The sequence below is a fragment of the Phyllobates terribilis genome, unplaced genomic scaffold (assembly GCF_046119375.1).
Source record: "Phyllobates terribilis strain yellow unplaced genomic scaffold, ASM4611937v1 Scaffold_8__6_contigs__length_399053987, whole genome shotgun sequence".
NCBI classification, from domain to species: domain Eukaryota; kingdom Metazoa; phylum Chordata; class Amphibia; order Anura; family Dendrobatidae; genus Phyllobates; species Phyllobates terribilis.
The window spans coordinates 362970377-362995049 of record NW_027362768.1 but is presented as its reverse complement, the minus strand read 5'-3'; the positions used below and the strand labels follow the sequence as shown (position 1 = coordinate 362995049).

General features: G+C 47.4%; 1 protein-coding gene across 4 annotated transcripts in view; it reads right to left on the bottom strand.

Annotated features, from left to right (window-relative positions):
* The window catches only part of PLXNB1 (plexin B1), a 152999-nt gene that overhangs the window by 5998 nt on the left and 122328 nt on the right, over nt 1–24673 (bottom strand). For all 4 annotated transcript variants that reach the window (XM_073644782.1, XM_073644781.1, XM_073644784.1 and 1 more), the window contains 17 exons: nt 24503–24669; nt 24115–24266; nt 23912–24017; nt 22970–23106; nt 22593–22769; nt 18814–18985; nt 17820–18062; nt 16670–16846; nt 16136–16284; nt 15764–15864; nt 14537–14754; nt 14274–14452; nt 13351–13417; nt 13117–13263; nt 12848–13025; nt 12661–12764; nt 11774–11858 (listed from right to left, as the gene is read on the bottom strand). In XM_073644782.1, coding sequence (XP_073500883.1) covers nt 11774–11858; nt 12661–12764; nt 12848–13025; nt 13117–13263; nt 13351–13417; nt 14274–14452; nt 14537–14754; nt 15764–15864; nt 16136–16284; nt 16670–16846; nt 17820–18062; nt 18814–18985; nt 22593–22769; nt 22970–23106; nt 23912–24017; nt 24115–24266; nt 24503–24669 — 2559 coding nt within the window. The remainder of the gene's footprint in view (nt 1–11773; nt 11859–12660; nt 12765–12847; nt 13026–13116; nt 13264–13350; nt 13418–14273; nt 14453–14536; nt 14755–15763; nt 15865–16135; nt 16285–16669; nt 16847–17819; nt 18063–18813; nt 18986–22592; nt 22770–22969; nt 23107–23911; nt 24018–24114; nt 24267–24502; nt 24670–24673) is intronic.

Here is a 24673-nt window from a genome sequence, read left to right as displayed (position 1 = left end):
ATAATGCACATGTAATATTACCGCCGCATAATGCACATGTAATATTACCGCCGCATAATGCACATGTAATATTACCGCCACATAATGCACATGTAATATTACCGCCGCATAATGCACATGTAATATTACCGCCGCATAATGCACATGTAATATTACCGCCACATAATGCACATGTAATCTTACCGCCACATAATGCACATGTAATATTACCACCGCATAATGCACATGTAATATTACCGCCACATAATGCACATGTAATATTACCACCGCATAATGCACATGTAATATTACCACCGCATAATGCACATGTAATATTACCACCGCATAATGCACATGTAATCTTACCACCGCATAATGCACATGTAATCTTACCGCCACATAATGCACATGTAATATTACCGCCGCATAATGCACATGTAATATTACCGCCACATAATGCACATGTAATATTACCGCCACATAATGCACATGTAATATTACCACCGCATAATGCACATGTAATATTACCGCCACATAATGCACATGTAATCTTACCGCCGCATAATGCACATGTAATATTACCGCCACATAATGCACATGTAATATTACCGCCACATAATGCACATGTAATATTACCACCACATAATGCACATGTAATATTACCGCCACATAATGCACATGTAATATTACCACCGCATAATGCACATGTAATATTACCACCGCATAATGCACATGTAATCTTACCACCGCATAATGCACATGTAATCTTACCGCCACATAATGCACATGTAATATTACCGCCGCATAATGCACATGTAATATTACCGCCACATAATGCACATGTAATATTACCGCCACATAATGCACATGTAATATTACCACCGCATAATGCACATGTAATATTACCGCCACATAATGCACATGTAATATTACCGCCGCATAATGCACATGTAATCTTACCGCCACATAATGCACATGTAATCTTACCGCCACATAATGCACATGTAATCTTACTGTAAATATCAGCAAGACTATAGTCCTTATATTTAATAAATAAACAATGTATCATTTCTGGGATTCAGGCCTTTCGAGCGTTTTAGGTCTAGGATTAAAATCCAATGTGTCTCTTCTAATGCTGAGAGAACATGCTCGACACTGCTCGGTACTCGCCCGAGCATCACGCTACTCGGGATGTTCGGCGAGCACCGAGCATTTCCGGGTTACTTGGGCGGGAGCTCGGGTCTCCGCCCTGCATGTTTGGCGCTCTTTACAGAGCCAATGAACATGCAGGGATTGCCAACCAGTCACTGTAATGCCGCAGCCATGTTGGTTGTGGGCATTACAGTGATTGGCTGGCCGCACAGCGTCACCTCGAGTATTTAAAACCGGGCGCCGCCATCTTGGACACAGTCGCTCCGGATCAGCCAGTGTAGGGACAGCGCTGCTGAGCTAGAGAGAGATTTATACTGCGAAATAGTTAGTGTAGGGTCTGTAAAGGCTGCCAGATAAAACAAACAGTCCTTCTCAGGACTAATATCCATCCCAGATACCAGGCAGGCAGGCTGTATAGGAGACACAGTGGTTATACCAGCAAACGCTGCATTACAGTCCTGTGTGCTCCTGTTGCTGAAATTTCTGGACTTAGCTCCAGGTCTCGGGGGCCAGGAAAAATCATCATTTTTTTTCATCTAAATCCTCTTTTTTTTTTCCTCCTTCACACTGTACAAATACCCGTCTTATTAACCTTTTGGTGTCCCCCTCCCCCCCCCCCAAAAAAAAGTGTGTCTGTGACAGTTCAGACACAAATATATCTGTTGAAAAGAGTCTGGTGTAGGCCCAAGAAATAGAACTGTGGTTTTGCAGTTCCACGGGTCAAATCTCTGTATTATCCTGCTTTTGGCATTTTTTGCCATAAAGAAAAACAGTAATAGTGTCTCCTGATTGTTCAGACACAAATATATCTGTTGAAAATAGACTGGTGAAGGCCAGAGAAATAGAAGTGTGGTTTTGCAGTTCCACGGTTCAAACCTCTGTATTATCCACTTTTGGGCCATTTTTACCTAAAAAAAAAACAGTTTGAGTGTGTCGCTCACTGTTCAGCCACAAATATATATATTTAAAAAAGTCTGGCATACACCAGTAAATTATAACTGTGGTTTTGCTGTTCCACGGTAAAAAATCTCTGCATTATCCTGCTTTTGGCATTTTTAGCCGTAAAGAAAAACAGTAATAGTGTCTCCTGATTGTTCAGACACCAATATATCAGTTTAAAAGAGTCTGGTGTAGGCCAGTAAATTCTAACTGTGGTTTTGCCGTTCCACGGTAAAAAATCTCTATTATCCAGCTTTTGGTATTTTTTCCTTAAAGAAACTGTAATAGTGTCTCCTGATTGTTCAGACACAAATATATCTGTTGAAAATAGTCTGGTGTAGGCCCGAGAAATAGAACTGTGGTTTTGCAGTTCCACGGGTCAAATCTCTGTATTATCCTGCTTTTGGCATTTTTTGCCGTAATGAAAAACAGTAATAGTGTCTCCTTATTGTTCAGACACCAATATATCTGTTTAAAAGAGTCTGGTATACACCAGTAAATTATAACTGTGGTTTTGCCGTCCCACGGTAAAAAATCTCTATTATCCAGCTTTTGGAATTTTTTTCGTGAAGAAAAACAGTAATAGTGTCTCCTTATTGTTCAGACACCAATATATCTGTTTAAAAGAGTCTGGTATACACCAGCAAATTATAACTGTGGTTTTGCCGTTCCACGGTAAAATATCTCTATTATCCTGCTTTTGGCATTTTTTGCCGTAAAAAAAAAAACTGTAATAAGGTCTCTCTGATTGTCCAGACACAAATATATCTGTTGAAAATAGTCTGGTGTAGGCCCGAGAAATAGAACTGTGGTTTTGCAGTTCCACGGGTCAAATCTCTGTATTATCCTGCTTTTGGCATTTTTTGCCGTAAAGAAAAACAGTAATAGTGTCTCCTGATTGCTCAGACACAAATATATCTGTTGAAAATAGTCTGGTGAAGGCCAGAGAAATAGAAGTGTGGTTTTGCAGTTCCATGGTTCAAACCTCTGTATTATCCACTTTTGGGCCATTTTTACCTAAAAAAAAACAGTTTGAGTGTGTCGCTCACTGTTCAGCTGCAAATATATCTATTTAAAAAAGTCTGGTATACCCCAGTAAACAATAACTGTGGTTTTGCCATTCCACGGTAAAAAATCTCTATTATTCAGCTTTTGGTATTTTTTCCGTAAAGAAAAACAGTAATAGTTTCTCCCTGATTGTTCAGATTGTTTAAAAGAGTCGGGTGTAGGCCAGAGAAATAGAACTGTGGTTTTCCTCTTCCACGGTTCTAATCTACTTTTTATTACCCTTTTTCCATTGATAGTGCGAGCGTAAGCTATTTTACTTCCTTTACAATGGGCAAGGCGCGTGGCAAGGGACGTGGAACTGGACGTTCTGGTGATGGTGTGCGCAGAGGACGGGGCCATGGCCAAGGTGAAAATGTGCCACAACCAACAGCCACATCTTTCGCTCCCACTTCTTGACCGAATTACTAGGGAAGCACAGAACAACACCAGTATTGCGAACTGATCAGTGTGAACAGGTTATTAATTGGATAGCAGATAGTACTTCCAGTTACCTGGGCACCACCACTTCCGGTCTGTCTTCCACACGGTCAAATCTTAGTAGCCGTGAGTCTCGACCGCATACTCCTCCTCACCCTGATGCTCCTTCCTCCCACCATGCCGAGTGTAGTCAGACAGCAACTAATCCCACACTTGGACACTCTGAAGAGCTGTTCACTGGTCCATTTCCAGATTTGTGCCTCTTGCCTGCTCCGCTTGAAGTGGTGGAAGAGGAGATCCCATGTAGCAATGCCCAAATATTTGAACAGCCACGGCCACAGGAAGTCGACGTTGGCAATCTGTCACAAGAGGTGGACGATGACGAGACACAATTGCCAGGAAGTGAGGAGGAGGATCGTGGTGCGCAAGTGGAAGAGGAGTAGGTGGTGGATGATCTAGTAACTGACTGAATATGGCAGGAGGAGATGCAGAGTGAGGCCAGCAGCACACAGGGGGAGGGAGGCAGAGTACCCCAACAGACAGGAAGAAGCAGTGTGGTGGCCGCACACAGAAGGCAGGCAACAGTTCCCCGTAACACCAACACGAGGGACATTGCCAGTACAACTGGTAGGTCTTCCAGAGTCTGGAATTATTTTAAAGACTCTGCTGATAACCCCAAAAAGGCCATTTGTACCACCTGCCATGCCAGCATCAGCAGGGGTGACAAAACTACCAGCCTGACCACCACCAGCATGATCAGGCACATGGCAGCAAAGCACCCGACTTTGTGGGGTGAACCCCAGGGTCCATGACCAGTGTCAGCGGATGTCACCACTGCTTCTTCCGCTGTTGTGCGTGCAATAGAACCCCCTGTTGTGTGTGCAAGGCAATCCCCTGTCCATACTGCATGTAAAGATGCCCCCTCCTCTCAGTCTTCACTTGTTATGGCAGTTTCTCAAGAAACAGCATCAACGTCCACGTCCCACCGCAGCGTTCAATTGTCCATATCCCAGACCTTTGAATGAAAGCGGAAATTCGCAGCTAACGCCCCACAGGCCACAGTCCTAAATTCGCACATTTCACGGCTGCTTGCGTTGGAAATGCTGCCTTTTAGGCTGGTGGAGACGGAATCCTTCCGCAACCTTATGGCGGTGGCCGTCCCTCGGTACTCGGTCCCCAGCCGACACTATTTTGCCCGGTGTGCCATCCCCGCACTACACGAGCACGTGTCCCAAAACATCAGCCGTGCCCTCAACAACGCAGTTACTGGAAGAGTCCACCTGACAACGGACACGTGGATAAGTGCTTGTGGCCAGGGACGGTAAATCTCCCTGACGGCACACTGGGTAAACATAGTGGAAGCCGGGACCCAGTCGGACCTTGGGACGGAACACATCCTCCCCACACCGAGGATTGCGGGTCCTATGTCAGTCAGAGTTGCCCCCACAGTGTACAGCTCCTGCGCATCATCCTCCTCCTCCTCCTCCTCATGTTCAGCCTCCATCTCAGATATCACCACATCAGTTACAAGCTGGAAGCACTGCAGTACTGCCTCCGCCAAGCGGCAACAGGCTGTGCTGAAACTCATAAGCTTAGGTGATAAACCTCACACTGCTTGTGCGTTGTGGACAGCTGTGAAAGAGCAGGCAGATCTGTGTCTGAGACCGCTGAACCTACATAAAGGCATGGTCATGTGTGACAATGGCCGTAACCTGGTGGCGGCTCTGAGGCGAGGTGAGATCACACACGTACCATGCCTGGCTCATGTGCTTAACCTCGTGGTTCAGCGGTTTCTTAAATCGTACCCCGAGTTGCTAGATCTGCTCGTCAAAGTACGCAGCCTGTCAACTCATTTTCGCAAGTCGGCTACAGCTTCCGCCGCCCTTGCTGTGTTGCAGCAGCATTTGCAGCTTCCGGCACACGGACTGGTGTGTGATGTCCCCACAAGTTGGAACTCTACCCTCCACATGTTGCAAAGGATTTGTGAGCAGAAGAGAGCAGTTGTGGAGTACCAGCTGCAACAAGGCCGTCGATATTCAGGTCAGACTCCACACATAAGACCTCAGGAGTGGACCTGGATGTCTGACATATGTACCATCCTGACAAACTTTGAGGACTCCACCAAGATGGTGAGTGGCGATGACGTCATCATTAGCGTCAGCATTCCACTTGTCGGTCTTTTGCAACGCTCTCTGCAGAGAATTAAAGAGGAGGCATTGCAGCCAGAGTATGATGAGATGGATCAAGAAGCCGCAGCTTGGGGGACAATGAGGGAGAAGAGGAGGAGGAGGAAGAACAGGAGCTTATATCATGCGCTGTAGACGGTAGTACCTGTACAACTGTCATACCGTCGGTTCAGCGTGGGTGGCCTGAGGACAGGGGGGAGGAGGAGGAGAAGGAAGAGGAGGAGGAGGAGGAGAGCATGGTCAGTCGTCATCTTGGTGAGGACATGGAAGTCTTGCCCGTTAGCAGTCTGGCACGCATGGCTGACTTTATGTTACGCTGCCTTAACCGTGACCCTCGCGTTGTCAAAATGTTGGGTGACAGTCATTACTGGTTGGTTACACTTTTAGACCCCCGCTACAAGGAGAACTTTCACTCTCTTATTCCTGAGGTGGAGAGGTCTACAAAAATGGGGCAGTACCAGAAGGCCCTTGCTGCAGAACTGTTAAAAAAATTCCCATCTGAACACGCTAGTGGCAGAGGTCATAGTTCGTTGCCCAACCAAGGCGTACATGCGAGAGAGACGCAACTCCAATCCAGCAGAGGCAGGGGAACACTGTCAACGTTCTTGGACAGTTTTCTCAGACCCTCCCTTCGGACAGACCCTGAGGTGCAGGGTACTCTCACAAGGAGTGGAAAGTTTCAAAAGATGGTGAGGGAGTACCTTGCCGACCGTACCAGCGTCCTCCATGATTCTTCTGTGCCTTTTATTTATTGGGTTTCCAAGCTGGACACTTGGAATGAACTCGCTCTGTATGCCTTGGAGCTCCTGGCCTGCCCTGCCGCTGGCGTGTTATCGGAGCGTGTTTTTAGTGCCGCTGGGGGAATTATAACTGATAAGCGCACTCGCCTGTCAACTGACAATGCTGACAAGCTGACCCTTATCAAAATGAACAAGGGCTGGATTGGGCCAGACTTCTCATCACCACCAAATGACAGCAGAGTAACATAAAGTCAAATCCACGGTGTTATTTCGGGAGGTGTATTCACATGCACCGCTTCACACCCACACATGGGTATACACTTCCTCATTTCGGCTGTTTTATGTTCTTCTCCTTATCCTCAGCCTCCACCACTACTATACCACCAGGGTGACCGTGGTCCGTGTTGCCATTATTGAAAGTTCCTCCGTCCTTATTTTTGTCAGCTTTTGCTTGGAAGGCATAAGCAAAGACTGTGGGAGACCCACTCCCCAATAATGGGAATATTTTTAAGATGCTGTACTGTATGGCTCTTGTAAGGGGCATTAAAACAGTCTTGTTAAGCTACTGCGACCTCCACGTTTCTTCCGAGGGGCATTAAAACCGTCTTGTTAAGCTACTGTGACCTCCACCACTTTTCCAAGGGGCATTAAAACCATCTTGTTAAGCTACTGCGACCTCCATGTCTCTTCCAAGGGGCATTAAAACCGTCTTGTTAAGCTACTGTGACCTCCACCACTTTTCCAAGGGGCATTAAAACAGTTTTGTTAAGCTACTGCGACCTCCACCTCTCTTCCGAGGGGCATTAAAACCGTCTTGTTAAGCTATTGTGACCTCCACCACTTTTCCAAGGGGCATTAAAACCATCTTGTTAAGCTACTGGGACCTCCACGTCTCTTCCAAGGGGCATTAAAACCGTCTTGTTAAGCTACTGGGACCTCCACGTCTCTTCCGAGGGGCATTAAAAGCGTCTTGTTAAACCACTCTGAACTCCACAGCTCTTCCAAGGGGCATTGAAATGTTGTTTTTAATTAACTCTAACCTCCACGACTCTTCGAACGGGCATTGCATTTCCTCCTAATTTTTGGCAGCTTTTGCTTGGAAGGCATAAGCAAAGACTGTGGGAGACCCACTCCCCAATAATGGGAATAATGTTTGTAATATGCTGTACTGCATGGTTCTTGTAAGGGGCATTGCAAGTTCCTCCGTCCTAATTTTTGGCAGCTTTTGCTTGAAAGGCATAAGCAAAGACTATGGGAGACCCACTCCTCAATAATAGGAATAATGTTTTTAAGATGCTGTACTGTATGGCTCTTGTAAGGGGCATTAAAACCATCTTGTTAAGCTACTGCGACCTCCACCACTTTTCCAAGGGGCATTCAAACCGTCTTGTTAAGCTACTGTGACCTCCACCATTTTTCCAAGGGCATTAAAACCGTCTTGTTAAGCTACTGCGACCTCCACGTCTCTTCCAAGGGGCATTAAAACCGTCTTGTTAAGCTACTGCGACCTCCACGACTCTTCCAACGGGCATTGCATTTCCTCCTAATTTTAGTCAGCTTTTGCTTTTCAATGCATAGGCGACACTAAGGGAGACCCACTCCCAATAATGGGTAGAAGGTTTTTAGTACGCTGTAATCCACGTCTGTTTCAAGGGGCATTGCAGTTCCTCATAATTTTTGGAAAGCATTCCATTCACTGCTTAGGCCAACAGTGCACAGGAGACCCAGTTGCTATAAATGGAAAAAAAGGTTTAGTTAAGGCCCTCTGACCTCCATGTCATTTCCAAGGGGCACTGAAGTGGCTCTAAATTTTTGGTAGGCATTGCACTCACTGTATGCCCTATAACTGTTTAGCCGAACCGCTCCTTTTGGTACAGAAACATATCCTACAAGACATGTGTGGTTGACTGGCCTGATATTGATGTGAATGGTCCCTGTTCCTCCTGCTCTTTCTCCTTTGCCACCACCTCATCCATCATTTATCACCTGAAGCTTTGTTTTAACGGGAGTCATAGAACTGGGATAGTAGCAGGAAAACATCCAGCAATCCTCAGAGGAGGTAGGATATGCCCCAAAACGCTGATCACCTCAGGCCTAGCCGCTACTACATACATGCGCTTGCATTCCAAGAAAACAAAGCAGATGCTAACTTCTATCATCATCATGCTCCTCACCTTGGCACTCTCAACTCACCTGATGGAGAAGCCAGGGCCCACCGGAGGAGTCTGGTTCTCTGGTGGGCTCGTCCAATGCTGCCCTAAAGCAGGCCGGGCTGGGGACCGTTTATGGACACCCGGCCGCCCCCAGGCGGCTGGGGACCGTGTGTGGACACCCGGCCGCGGGACGGCTGGGGACCGAGTATGGACACCTGGCCGCCCCCTGGCGGCTGGGGACCGAGCGTGGACACCTGGCCGCCGGGCGGCTGGGGACTGAGTATGGATACCAGGCTGCCGCCGCAGCCATGACATGGTGGCCGGCGTCTGCCTCCAGATGCCTAAAAGGCCCAATTTCAAGTGCAAGCAAGCTAGCAGTATGGCATTGCAGCCTGGGGGTGGGTGGGTGGCAGGCTGCACACTTACGCTTGCATTCCAAGAAAACAAAGCAGATGCTAACTTCTATCATCTCCATCATGCTCCTCATCTTGGCACTCTCAACTCCCCTGATGGAGAAGCCAGGGCCCACAGGAGGAGTCTGGTTCTCTGGTGGGCTCATCCAATGCTGCCCTAAAGCAGGCCAGGCTAAGAAAAGTGTGTGGGAAGGTAACAGGAGAAATAGAGGCGGCTGGGGACAGAGTATGGACACCCGGCCGCCCCCTGGCGGCTGGGGACCGAGGCTGGACACCCGGCCGCCGGGCGGCTGGGGACTGAGTATGGATACCTGTCACGGGTGTGTTGCCACGAAGATCGTCACGAGTACACAGCCTGACTTCTCGCAGCTGACTTGTTGGTGCTTTGTGTTTCTCGGCAGTGAGGGAGTTAATTCTCTCTCTCTCTCTGGGCTAGATGAGGTCCAGCCTCGCCCAGCTGCAATCAATACTTCTGTAGTTAGACTCCTTCATATACCTGCTGGTCTGTTTGGGAGGGGTCGGTGAAAATGTCACGCTGTCTCTGTATACTGGAGGTAGGAGGCCTAAGCTGACCCTAAGCTGGGGCCCTGACTAATCCCTCAACCTGGAGGTACTGTTAAAGGTACAGAGGTCCAGGCCGCCAGCGTAACCCCTACCTCCTGAAGATCCCTGCACCTCAGTAATCTAGTCCTGAGAAGGACCCCGATCACAACCAAAGGGAACAAGAAATAATATGCCCAAACACAGCATTTCATTCAGACTGACAGAGCGGATCGTGGTGTTTGGAGTTGCTGAGATAAGTGTATTTGGAAGTGTTTTTTCCCTTTCGTCGCTTTATCATTTATCTCCTTCCCGTTGGTTTTCCCTCTGTTGTAGTTGAGAAGTTGTTTGTATGCAAGGTGGTTTTGGTTTTTCCCTTGTACTGTCTCGTTCGTCTAAATACTGTGTTTGGGCATATTATTTCTTGTTCCCTTTGGTTGTGATCGGGGTCCTTCTCAGGACTAGATTACTGAGGTGCAGGGATCTTCAGGAGGTAGGGGTTACGCTGGCGGCCTGGACCTCTGTACCTTTAACAGTACCTCCAGGTTGAGGGATTAGTCAGGGCCCCAGCTTAGGGTCAGCTTAGGCCTCCTACCTCCAGTATACAGAGACAGCGTGACAATACCTCGCTGCCGAAGCAGCCATGAGGTAGTGGCCAGCTTTGACTTCCTCCAAACTAAAAGGCCCCATTTCAAGTGAAAGCTAGCAGTATGGTACTGCAGCCTGCGAGTGTGTGGGTTTTGGTTGGCTGCATATTTGCGCTTGCATTGCAAGGAATGGGGGAGGTACAATTGAACACTGCCCTGGGACAAGGACTTGCACGGGGATAGTTGCAAGTCTGCATCTTCTGATGCGGCAAGGATCACTTCTGATGGGCACACTTTTAGGCAGTGACCTGGGTGTCAGAGATGCTTCCAGGGGTCTTCCCCATGCTGTTCCCATGTCTTTTCAGCACTGTATGCATGTGTCACACAGCACATGGCCAGATAAGGTTGTAAAATGTTAAAATGACATTTCCCGGTGAATGCATTTGTCACGGTTGAAAGCAATACAAAAGTGCAAAAACGCATAAAAAATGCTACTTGTGAACATAGCCCAAGGTGTGGAGGAGTATTTTTTTGGGGGGTTATTTATTTTACCTTATACACAAGTCTTTAGCCTGGAAAGGAACTTTCTTAACATATTTCACAGGAAAGCAGTTTCAGTTTAATTTTTGAACGTTTTATTTTGAGTCCGTAAAAGTGGCTTAATACCTCTGACCACGTTGTTGACAGCAATGACCTGGGGGTCAGAAATGCTTCCTGGGGCGATCCCCATGCTGTCCCCATGTCTTTTGAGCACTGTCACTATCGTTTTGGGCACTTGTTAGGCTTTTAAAAGACTGCCAGGGGTGCCGCCGCAAAAATGCTCGGGTCTCCCATAGACTAACATTGGGCTCGTTGCTCGGGTCGAGCACCCGAGTAGCACGGTGAGCTCGGCCCGAGCTTCGAGCACCTGAGCATTTTAGTGCTCGCTCAACACTAGTCTCTTCCTAACAGCGATTTCTTTTTCCGTTGCCGCCTCTGTCAGGACATTACCCCCTAAATAATGAAGCAGCTTGTATCCCTTTTACATTCATTAGTGTTTTCCTGCACCCGAATGTTTTTTTCCCCTACTTCTATTGTTCCGCTTTGCACTTTTCTACTTTTCTTCATCACTTGTTGCCAGTTTTGCCTTCTGTGCCGTATATTACGGGATTATTTAAGGTCTCTATAGTACGCCGTATGTCAATCACTTTTTATTTTCTTAGTGTAAAACACCAGATATTACATTTGATGCCAGAAAAGCGTCAAGAAGTTTCTTTTACCTTATACCATGTTTTTATTTACTGGATTTGTTTTTCTGCATTTATTATATAATTTTCTTTATTGGGGGTGCCATGCACAATTTCAATGGCTCCGGCTAACCTATATGTGTAATAATGTTCTGTGATGGTGAGAGAGAAGGATCAGGCATGTTGGATTTCAATATGCCCAATTATCATTTCAAGATAACTGGGAATATATGTACGCTCAGCTGAGGCGAGTATGCATGTGTATGGGGGTCTCGAGTCATAAGGGCGGCATAGTTGTGGCCAATTGAGCTTTTGGTGAACCGGTACACAAGGTGTAAGAATATAAAAGAGAAAACTAGATGAAGTAACTCACTCTCTCCTGGGATATAATCATGGTTCTCCGGGTGGATGTGTTTGCTCAGTCGTGGAACCAAAGCTACAGTTGCTGCATCGGGAACCTAAAATCGAAAGAGAAGACGTCTCATGGCTCGATTCAACATTTGCATTTCTTCCTAAGTCCCCTCTTTATTTTTTTTCGTCTTGTGGTATTCATTGACTTTTTTTTTGCTCCAAATCCTTCAAAATTGCGCAAAATAAAAAAAATGGCATTTTTTATCTTTCATCTTTTTTGTAAGTTTTTCTGAAAATATTGTAGCAAAAGTTGAACAAAAATTCCAGAAGTGCATAAAATAACTAAAGTGGGGATGGGATGGGGGGGGGGCGCACTGGAGTACATTTGCGTAAAAGTTTTGCAACTTTTTAAAAAGCCGCAATTGATGTATCGGCTGCAGGTATCTGAAAGTCAAAAAGTAGTGTCTGTAATGGCGAAAATAAAAACAAACAAAAAAAAGGCGAAAAGATATAAAATAGACTTAAAAAAGGCACAAACGAAAAACTGTAAGAACTATACAAAAAAAAGGCGCAAATACAATAATGAATGGGACCCTTAATTCCCAATCTCTGGTCATAACTCCAATGACATCAGTCCAATGACGTACATCCCGACCCCTCCTGTGAAGACTTGAAGCCAGTTAATGGCCTCAGACCCGGAAGAACCAGAGACCGGAGCGGAGGACCGGGAAGCTGCAGTGGAGGCGGCGTAAGGACAGGTCAGCATGATGCATTTTAGTATTTTAAGCCCTTCACGGCCATCTTGGCTTCCACTTTGTTGGATTTGAAGTTTTGGGGAAATTCGTAGCGCCCTTGATTTGCTACAGATTTATTTTGCTCATCTCCACCAACACTCCTTCGGGTCCGCACCTTGTAATGTTGCAGGGTGTTTATCCTCTTCCACGACCCCTGAACCACCGATGTTAGATCTTCATCAGAGAGGATAAGGTGTCCGGCCAACCCCGATCTCCATTCTATTGCGAAAATAAGAGCAGACAATTAGGACCGGAGATATTTCTGGACCCTACAAGCCAAGTACAGCAGATGTCGGACTCACCCAGGTCAAGGCTTTCCGGGCAGGGGCGAAGACAGCAGGGTGTCCCTTTATAAACCTGGTCCAGGATCTTCTCTTTGACTTGGGTGATGGTATCACAGTCCAGTAACTTCACGGGGACGCCTTGGCCTTCATCTTCTACAATGCTCCCAGTGGTGGGTTGTGTAATTGCATTCAGCGTCTACAAAAAGCAAAGAGCGTTCACCTCAATATAATAAAACTTATAGGCTCCCCTAAATTAGTTTAACACCCCAGGTGACTCCCGTCCTCACCAAGGTCTTGTACTCCACGTCGTCCCTCAGCAGGCGGTTATCATTCAGCGTATACTTGGCTTTCCCGGTCACACAATCTACTGGACCTTTGTCTACTTGATGTTTGATGCCTCGGAATAACATATATAGCGGTTCTCCTGCCGAATCCTGAATGGGGAGATAAGTCATATACAGTGACCCTAATATTGGCACTTGCACCCCTGCACTCAGCCCTTTACAATTTCTCAGACATACCCTCACAAAAGAGTAAAGGCAGATGGACATCCAGTTGGTCAGCAGCTTCTCAACCACAGTTTCAGTCCTAGAAACAGACACCAATATATAATGAGCTTACTGCCATAGCTTTGGGGGTACTGCTTCTCTTTAGGGAGACCTGCAGGCAATGCATTATGGGAAAGAAGAAAATGGTCTCCCTAGTGCCACCTATTGGAGGTAGCTACCCTATACGTTATTGTCTTAGCCTTTGCAAATGACCCCTCCTCAGGTCAAAAGTGTCCAGTTTTTGCACTTATTTTATTCCTGCTGCTCCCCTGAGTATTCTGGTTTTTGTTTTTTTGTAAATCCGCCATATGGTTCCAGAGATATGGGGCTTTTTATTTAGCTCACAGGATCCTCGGGGGCGGGTCTTTAGGATCTTCCGCATAATTACCCTGCGAGCCACGCCCCCTTAGTAAAGACCATAAAAATTACTACTGAATAAAAAGGCCCATATCTCTGGAACCATATGGCGGATTTACAGAAAACAAAAGCCGTAATACTCAGGGGAGCAGCGGGAATAAAATAAAAAAGCTAAAGCTGCCAACCTTTGACCTGGTGACCGGTCATCTGTAACAAGTCCTGAAAACTGACTGAGGTGTCGGACATTGACTTACAGGGTAGCTCCCTCCTACAGGTGGCACGACAGAGGCAGCCATAGAGAAGAACCTGTTTTTCTTGTTCTATGAGCCAGTTCTGGTAGACCCAGCCCGGCGGCCATTCATATTAATGGTCAACATTAAACAATACAAGAGATGAGTGAATTAGTTTGAGTCAAATCAAAATTTGCCTGGAATTTTACTAAAAAGTAAATCTAAACTGTTTGGTATTCACTTTGGTAAAACTACATTTCCCTGCAGAATTGAAGACCCCAATTGTCTCTGAACGGCCGCGTTCCTCACCTCCTCAACATCAACTTGGGGTTCTTGGCGACATATTGTTCTACGAGGTCGTTGAGAAGCGTTTTCAAGATATCCGTGAAATATTCCAGCTTCCCATGAAGAGAGACGGTAAGGAGAGACGCCACGTAAGCGCGGTCACGGGCCGAGAAGGTGCGCTGACTCTCCAGAGTGTGGATAAACTGTGACGGAGGAGCACAATGGTGAGGAGACCACAGCCACTGACCGCTCAGAAACTTTAGGTTGGGAACTCGTCGTCTTCATACCTTGGTGAGGAACAGCTTGCTGTTGAGGAGGTTCGATAGTTGCACTAAACCCTGCTCCACCGTCTGTCTCCGACCCTCCGGAACGTCCAGGTCTCTGTGCAGCGGAGATTCCCGGTGACCAGGGAAAAATATCCTCTCAGCGTAAGACTTGTAATCCAGGAAGGGGATCCCGGTGCCGACCAGATCACTGGTGAGATCCATCATCTCCGTCATGAGATCTGTGAAAGCCAAAGAAAATAGATCACTAACCTTTACATGACGATGGTGTTATCTAGTGTATATAGAGGTGTTATCAGTCACTGTACAGGAGGAGGAGGAGGAGGTGAGCTGTGACATCACCTATTGTGAATGGTGGATCCTGTGTTATCTATTGTATATAGAGGTGTTATCAGTCATTGTACAGGGGGAGGAGGAGGTGAGCTGTGACATCACCTATTGTGAAAGGTGGATCCGGTGTTATCTACTGTATATAGAGGTGTTATCAGTCATTGTACAGGAGGAGGTGAGCTGTGACATCACCTATTGTGAAAGGTGGATCCGGTGTTATCTACTGTATAAAGAGGTGTTATCTGTCATTGTACAGGAGGAGGTGAGCTGTGACATCACCTATTGTGAATGGTGGATCCTGTGTTATCTACTGTATATAGAGGTGTTATCAGTCATTGTACAAGAGGAGGAGGTGAGCTGTGACATCACCTATCGTGACTGGTGGATCCATGTCATCAATATATAAAGTAGTACTCTTCATAGTAATCCTGCCAGTGATGTCAGCTGAGGAAATGATCTCTAAAGAATATGTGGTGTCAGTTTACTAGGTCAATGGAAATTGCAAGATTTCAGGGTATTCTCAAATGATAATTATTAAAAAAATAATAATAATGATATATATTATATATATATATATATATATATATATATATATATATATATATATATATATATATATATATATATATACACACACACACATACATATACATCACATACAGGGTTGTCCAGAAGTGGGTGGACAGAAAATAATAATATTTATTTTGATTTATATATAAAATTATATTTACTAAAACAAGCATAACTGACAATTAAACCACCTACTTTTGGACCACCCTGTATATAAGATTTTTTCGGCAAACTATGTTAAACAGAAAACTAATAAATAAGTCTTTTTCTGATGACCCGTTTCCTCTAAACAGTCCAAATATTCCACCAACAATAGGACATTGACATTACCTGTAAATTCCTTCTTGCAGCGATCTCTGACGCTAGTTTCCAAGTTTTCCAGCTGAATCTGAACTTTCTTGTAATCCCGCAGCGCTTGCTTGCTTTTCCTCCTGAGAGTCACAAGGAACATGGGTAACAAAGGGTTACTTAAAAAAACATGTGAGCTCCCCCTAGTGGTGGCTGCAGGCGGGGAGAATGTTACAACTATGACTATGCAGCGGATTTGGAGCAGTGTATCAGAAAAAACATGACCTCTGGGAAGTAAGAAAATATTAAGGGGATGAATCTGCCATCTATTTAGTAAGGCAGATGGTAGACGTTCACTACACATCTTTGTGCGCTTCCTCTACCCCTATATTAGGAGGGTCGGATCGGACCTACCTGTATATTAGGACAATGATGAGAACGATCAGAGCCACAAATGAAGCCCCAACTCCCAAGCTGATCTGAGCCTCCAGCGGGAACGTGAGCTGACTCTCCGTGTCATACTGGACCTTCCCGAGGACCAGATCGACTCCTCCAATCTGCACCTAGGGGAAAAATCACCGTATGCGAGTCACATCTTTATGGGAAAAATGCATTTTGGGTTTCTTATCCTGTACTGATGCGACTTTACAGCATGTGTTACAGTCTAGAGCTGCATTAACAATTCCACAGCCTTCAGAGCTGAAATCTCCCATTGTTTGTAGTGTTTGATTTGGTGATTTGCACTGTAGGAAATGTGGGAAGTTTAAAGGGATTATTGGTGCAATTAATATAGACGACCGATCAACGAACTTGGTCATCAGTATTGGATGGGTGGTGGGGGTCCCACATCTGGCTCCCCTTATTTTCTTAAACAGCTTGGACCCCCGATGTCTATGGGGGTCTGATCAAGGTGATATCCAGGAAACAGAGATGAGCGCAGCTCCTTACTGTAAATTCAGGCAGGGAGTCCACGCCTTCTCTCTTGGATGGGTAACGAGGGGTCGGTTGCTTTTCGGGAGGTTCACAATACAGGTGGTTACTTGTGAGGGTCTTCACTGTGCAAACTCCATCCCCGATCATTGCAATCATCTCTTCTTTGGTAATAGCCAGGTCCAGATTCTCCCCCTAGGAATAAAGCAAGAGGTCAGACCTGTCCAGACTCCTCGTCTCCCACCTTAATGCACACGAGACCCCCTGCTATGAGCGGGATATCCGACCACCTAACCACTGCCATCAGTGCGCGGTGGGGGTGTTGTTCTCAAGACAGATTCAGGTCCATAAATGTATAACATGGTAATATCCCTTTAATAAAAACAACCCCTTTAAGCATTGTCCACCTTTGGAGGCCTTTTTTTTATCTAAATATATGTATTTCGGGCTAAAAATCATTGGGTGTCATTAAAAATCTAGCAACGTTTACATTCTGCAGACTCTGTGTTGCACTAACGATTGCTGGCTGCAGAATGAGTTAACTGAGAATCTGTCAGTGAGCGCACTATCACGATCTGACGAGGAGTTCATAACTTTTTTATCTGTCTTTCTCTGAGCTCCTCTCAGCTGATTTAGGACCACAGACCACATCAAAGTTGAATGTGCAAAAAACAAAAAAGCCAAAAGATGCAACATTTTTAATGAAATCCAATTGCAAAAATGATTTTTAGCCCCAACCACAAAAGCCCGAAAGGTGGACAACCCCTTTAAGTGATGTCCTGTGAATACTGGAAGTTTTGGTGACTTTTACATTTCCTGACATTGTTTTCTGTGTTGTGATTGCTATGCGAAGCCACATGAATGTCATCTATGGATCCAACCTATGTGTTGCACTTACATCCCTCCATTGTCAGGATACTTTGCTACAATGTATCAGTGCAGGTAAAATTCATCTGGCTGGAGTCCAGTTTAGGTCAGAGAGGATTGTCAAAACTGGATACAATTGTAGCAAACCCTCAGCTGTGGATTGCATTGAGGTCAGAAAATATTTCCAGGGTCTAAACAGGAATATGACATGTAGCAGAGATCCTGAAAATGGTGAGAAACGACAATAGCATTATTTAAATAAACCTTGTACCGTCCCTTTAAATGTCTGGAAGTTTCCTACCTCCACGGAGATCACGCTGCCGGGCTTGTGCCGATATGGTTTGGCTGGATCCTCGGCGTTCAGATGTCGGAGCACCGGGTCGGGCACATATATAAAAGGGGACGAGTTTATGACAGTGAAATTGAAGTGAAGATTATCCAGGATGAATTCTACGTCGACTCGGGCGTTCCAGTGTAAAGGGTTAATGGCCGGCGTCTTACAAAGAAGCAGGAAAGATGAATTCACCTGGCAAAGCTCCTCAAACTACAGGGAAGTAAGACAGTGGATGAACAAAAACGTCCCACAAGGGTAAGGACAACAACTATTAAAGGGGTACACCCATCTGAAAAAGTTATGGAATACGACAGATATGTCACTACGTCTAAATTGGAGGTGGTTTGACTTTTAGGACCTGAAAATAATCAGACTGAAGCCTCTCTGGTGGTCCGTTGCTATATCACAGGCTACATCATCAACTACACAGGGAATTCTAACACATCTTGATTTAAAGGGGATCTGTCAGTTTGTCATAAATATATATATTTTTTACCCGGCATAAATGTCGCTGTTCTCCTGAGTCCGGTGTTGTTTTTCTTTCGAAACTACACCTCTCCATTCCTGAGATATGGCCCTTTCTTCTCGGCAAATAAGACTAGACTTCTTCATGAAGTGGGCGTGGTTTAAGAAGACGCCCACAGAGAAGAGTGGAAGACCACGCCCACTGAGCTAACAAGACTAGAGTTATATACAGAGAAGAGGAGGCCGTATCTCAGGAACGGAGGCGCTTAGGAAAAAAAGAAAAACAGCGTCGGATTCAGGAGAACAGCGGCATTTACAGTAGGTGAAATTTTTTTTATGGCAGGTTCTTTTTAAATAAATGGGGCCGTGTTTCAGCAAATAGACGAGAGAGGTCCCTTTCTTCAGAGGATTGTGGGGCTCTGAAAGAAAATCACTTTCTAAAATAAATGTGCCCCTTTAAATACGGTTGCAAAGAAAATATTGACTACAGCCCCACCTGCTGGACAGTGCAGAGCGAACCCTCCGGGCATTCTGTCTCCGGTACAATTCGTCGCTTCCTCCCAAGACTTCGCCTTCGTCTCCTTTCCATTGGGGACACTGTAACTCTGATTTTTGGGGCTTGTACCACATCCAGATTCTGTCCGTAAACCAAAATCACACGTCCTCCGCTGCGGTAGAGAATGCACAAATCAGTGGCTGTAATATGGAGTTCCCCTTTAATTCAAGCATATGACGCGCCCCTGGGCCTGTGTCGCGCTGCGTTGCGCACGCGGGAGCTTACCCGGAGCCGGATCTTTTGAGGGTTGTAGTCTCGTGGCGGTGATCCGGTCCGTGCCCAGGGAGTCAGACTAAGTGGCGCTGTATCAGCGGTAGATGATGGACGACTACGCCACCCGTTGAGTACAGCTAAGGAGCTGCTGCTGCAGGGCAGACCGCTGAGGCCGGTGATAGGATTGTGCAGCGTGATAGTATAACCCCCAACGGGAGGGGTATGTCCTCAGGGCAGCTGACGTGGATGATGGGGGTAGCAGGAACCACTCGGAGACGGTACGGTGTAGTTCAGGGTCTTTACTGGTGACAAAGATAGACCCTCCCGGAGTACTGGCTAGCGATTGGGGCCTGGTCAGTCCTTGAGCAGATGGGATCTCCCCTGGCCAGGCGGAGTTGTAGGCCTCCCAAACTAACTGTACTCTTCTGGCTACCTTGCTAGAGGCGGGTATAAGTAGCCCACGTCCCTGAGTGTACCGTGTGGTGCTCACCCGTATGGCCGGTGACTCGGGGCCTTCTAGTAGCTTGCGCTCCACGACGGCGGTGCTGGTCCCATGCGTGTGACCGTGCCTTCGGGTTTCTTGGCCAGAGGACCTGGAATCCCCTGCCTGACGGATTCTGCTGCTGGGTAGGAGTTAGTCCCCACAGCCTCGGACTCCGGGTCCGGTAAGAAATCTTCTCAGTCAGGGCGAGCTCTGCAGCTGCCAGCCCCTGACTCCTTGTAACACTGCTCCCACAGAGCTCCTGTTGTTTCTTCCCATAGCTGCTTCTCTTCTCTGTCTCTACTTCTGGCATGGCCCAGGAGCTGGGCCCAGCCGGAGCCACAGCTCCCTGTCAGCCCTCCTGGCTGAACTCTCCCTCTGAACTCTCTAACCCTGCCTCAGCCCCAGGTTTATATAGGGGAAGTTCTTCCCCTCCCAGGACTGGGCAGGAGGTGTGGCATGCATAGGATTCCTGACCAAGAGACCTGCCACCTGCTCTCAGACATAACATTGCTGTTACTGTGGAAACCAGACCCCTGGGGTGCCACATTCCCCCCTAGTGAAATTTAGTACTCCGGGACTAAACATATTTTTAGAAAAACATAACAAGGTATAAACAATAATAATACAATAAGAAAAACACATAAAGATGGTTACGGCGTGTCCGCAACCGGGTGCAGTTTTGAAGAAAAGCAAGGTGTCCATTTCACCAAAACAGGGAGACATAACCAGGTAGGGGTCTGTCCTGCCCCGAGTCCTTAACAGTCTTTAGTCCATTCCTGGGTTACGCTCCAACCATGTACAAAGGATTCCCGGTAAATCCACCAAAGACTCCCATAAATTACTAGAAACACATAATTATTTACAGGATATGGCCGCTCTCAGTCCTCGGCCAGTGGGGATAAGGATTGGCTGCTCACAGTCCTCAGCCTGGTAAGGGATAGGGGATGGCTGCTCACAGTCCTCAGCCTGGTAAGGGATAGGGACACACGGGGAACAATTCACTAATCCCAACGGGGACCATATTTTAATTAGCAGCAGTCCTTGTACCCTTACGGGTAACTATTTACAGCTCTTTATTCACGCTACTTTCCTTCAGTAGCTATGTCCTCTTTGTGCTCCCTCCTGAGGGTAGTCCTCAGACCCGTCCGGGTCCTCTTGGCTTTCCTCGTATTGGTAGTACTGCAGCTCCTCCTCGGTTAGCTGGGTTAGTATCTCTGCGACAGTCCTCCTCCCAGGTGGCCAGGACTTTACCTCCCTTTGGGCTGCCCCGGTTAATTGGGCCACCAGGATGCTCACTTTTTGCTCCCCTGTGAGGGGATACACCTGGAAGAGGCTATCCAGCTTTTCTCTAAAGTCATGCAGGGTATGTGACTCCCCTGAGTACTGGGGTAGCCAGGCTGCCCCCGGGATATAGGGCATGGTAAAAGGCATGACCGCAACAGCGGTGGCGCTGGCGGGGGTTGAAGCGGTGAAGCTCTCCTCCGTATCCGGCATCCTTCTCCCCCCTAGTGGACCGTGGCCTACCTTGCGATGATCCTCTTCCGTAGGCCGCGGCTCCGCAGTGGATAGTCAGGGTTGAGGACCTTCCGTCGCGCTCCTGTGACGTCGGCGTCTGCTGGGCTCCTTCCAGGACCTTACGCAACGTCCGGACGTGAGGCGGGGCTTCAGTTCTCGCGCGCTTTCGGAGTCCACGCCCCTCTTCTTCCCGCGCGGCGTCTTCAAGATGGCGTCCAACGGCGGGAAAACTCCACGGATGGCGGGAAGAAGGCAGAAGATGGCGCCGGATGGCGGGAAAACTTCGCGGATGGCGGGAAGAAGACAGAAGATGGCGCCGGATGGCGGGAATCTTCACCACTGGTAAGTTTGAACAGTCTTTTTCAGGCACGCAGTACCCGGTGGTTGCGGGCACGAAATCCTGCCGACTACGCCAAAAGTTGACGCGCCCCTGGGCCTGTGTCGCGCTGCGTTGCGCACGCGGGAGCTTACCCGGAGCCGGATCTTTTGAGGGTTGTAGTCTCGTGGCGGTGATCCGGTCCGTGCCCAGGGAGTCAGACTAAGTGGCGCTGTATCAGTGGTAGATGTTGGACGACTACGCCACCCGTTGAGTACAGCTAAGGAGCTGCTGCTGCAGGGCAGACCGCTGAGGCCGGTGATAGGATTGTGCAGCGTGATAGTATAACCCCCAACGGGAGGGGTATGGCCTCAGGGCAGCCGACGTGGATGATGGGGGTAGCAGGAACCACTCGGAGACGGTACGGTGTAGTTCAGGGTCTTTACTGGTGACAAAGATAGACCCTCCCGGAGTACTGGCTAGCGATTGGGGCCTGGTCAGTCCTTGAGCAGATGGGATCTCCCCTGGCCAGGCGGAGTTGTAGGCCTCCCAAACTAACTGTACTCTTCTGGCTACCTTGCTAGAGGCGGGTATAAGTAGCCCACGTCCCTGAGTGTACCGTGTGGTGCTCACCCGTATGGCCGGTGACTCGGGGCCTTCTAGTAGCTTCCGCTCCACGACGGCGGTGCTGGTCCCATGCGTGTGACCGTGCCTTCGGGTTTCTTGGCCAGAGGACCTGGAATCCCCTGCCTGACGGATTCTGCTGCTGGGTAGGAGTTAGTCCCCACAGCCTCGGACTCCGGGTCCGGTAAGAAATCTTCTCAGTCAGGGCGAGCTCTGCAGCTGCCAGCCCCTGACTCCTTGTAACACTGCTCCCACAGAGCTCCTGTTGTTTCTTCCCATAGCTGCTTCTCTTCTCTACTTCTGGCATGGCCCAGGAGCTGGGCCCAGCCGGAGCCACAGCTCCCTGTCAGCCCTCCTGGCTGAACTCTCCCTCTGAACTCTCTAACCCTGCCTCAGCCCCAGGTTTATATAGGGGAAGTTCTTCCCCTCCCAGGACTGGGCAGGAGGTGTGGCATGCATAGGATTCCTGACCAAGAGACCTGCCACCTGCTCTCAGACATAACATTGCTGTTACTGTGGAAACCAGACCCCTGGGGTGCCACACATATACTTAAAAGGCTTTGGTACCTGAAGAAGCTCTTGGCAGGGCTGGCAGAGGTGATGTTGGGGTCCGCAGTGTATGAGAAGAAAGCATCAGGGAAGCTAAAGACCTGTTCTCCGTACCAGACGGTCACTCGGAGGTCTGACGTGGCATTGCTGGACCCGCTCAGACATTGCAGTTGGTTTTCCTGAATCTCCGAGGAACTTTGAAAAAAAAAGAAAACATGGTAAAAAAAAACACAAAAAACACCAATTATTTCCATCCTACAATATCTGCAAACACCTCTCCTGAAATACTCTGTGCTGATGGTGTAATTGGGGGTGGCACCAACAGACCACTCCGCCTCGGCCAAGATAATTAGAAAGTATTTAGGCTTTTCCGAATCCCTCAGACATTAACTTACATGTAACAGGGAATATCTCCAACGAAAACTCGGGTATCACTGGGCCGCCCCGTGAGGAGTTTGGATCCTGTAATAGCCAATCGGGTTCCTCCAGATTTCGGCCCGCGAGATGGAAAGAAAGAAAACAGAACAGGATTCTGAAAAGAAAAAAAAACAACAAATAAATTGTATCTAAAATATCATCTACAGTTTATTTCAATTCTTAAAGGGAATGTCCAGGATTAGGAAAACATTTCTTTTAAAAACAGTGCCATCCCTGTCCGCAGGTTCTGTGTGGTACTGCAGCTCTGCACCAATCACTTCAATGGAGCTGAGCTGCAATACCAGGCACAACCAGGAGACATGGGTGGCGCTGTTTTTTTGACTAATAAATCCTTGACATCCCCTTTAATTTGGTGGCATACATAGAAATCATGGGGCCCATAGCAGAAATACCACATAGGTCTTTGAGTTGGGGATGTGGTGCCAAGCAACATCACCCCTCTGCCTGGTGTTTGCCCACTTCTGTAAGTCTGGGCCCATGAGTTGGGGTGGTAGGGGGAAGCGGTAATGAACAGCCATAGCTCATGCACAACATCTACCCACTTTTATAAGCCTGGGCAGGGGATGGGCCATTCGGCACAAGACCACCCCTAATCACCGGCCATAGAGAAGCCGCCTGGTCGGCCTCCATTGGGGGGATTCCACTGCCTTTCATCTTTTTTTTTACATGGGGGTCATGACAAACCACCAAGTGTTGGCGAACCTGCTATGACCAGTAAAGGAACTTTTCGGGAAAAAAAGGAATAAAGACGCAGAGGATGGGAAGTAAGGGAAAAAGGGGCAAAACCAAAGAACGGCGCGGTGCTCCTAGCTCGCCACGGGATTTTTTTGCCCGGATTTGGATCCAGTGATGACCACATTCTACTTTTCACTGTATCAACCATATCCAGGCCATATTACCTGATAGGTAAAAACTTGGGTGGAAACTCCATGTAGACCTCCAGGAACCTCCACCAGGACGTGCCCGGGTCTCTCCGACCAGCTTTTCCCGGCCACACAAACTATACTGCAAGGACAATGGATAGTACGATCAGGAATGATATCCCAGAGCCGTGAGTCTTTGCCATGGTCGAAGATTTTATAGCCATTACTTATCTCATTACCTGCTTGAAATCTCGTATTTCATGACGTCCACCTTACAAGGGATATTGGCCACGGATACTCGGTCTACAATGTCTTCCAGTTTTTGGCCCAAGTTGGAGCCGGTGATTGTAATTCTCATCCCTCCGTCCACAGGACCTGAAAGAGGCTCGATCTGAAAGAGAACACACCGTCATAGACAATACGATGTATCGGGTCAACAAAAAGTTTAAAAAGTTTGATTAAAATTTCAATGGTTTATTTTCCCTACAGTGCCTCCGCGGGGGAAATGAGGAATTACACAGTTTTCAATTAAATAAAATGTGCTGGGTGTGAAATACGTGGACATGCTGGGTCCTGCCCAAAGCGAGAAACTGTATAAGTTGTAAAAAAAAAAACTTCTTCCCATACCGAATGGATAAGGGGCGCAGGACATGTTCCCTCAACCTCCTCCGTGCAGGACTCTTGGTACATACAGCTGGGGTGCTCGCCTCCGCACCACACACAGTTATATTTGGGGTCAGCGGTCTGACACCGGCTGCAGTCAGCGTGTCCCACCGAGCAGTTATACAAAGTCACTAA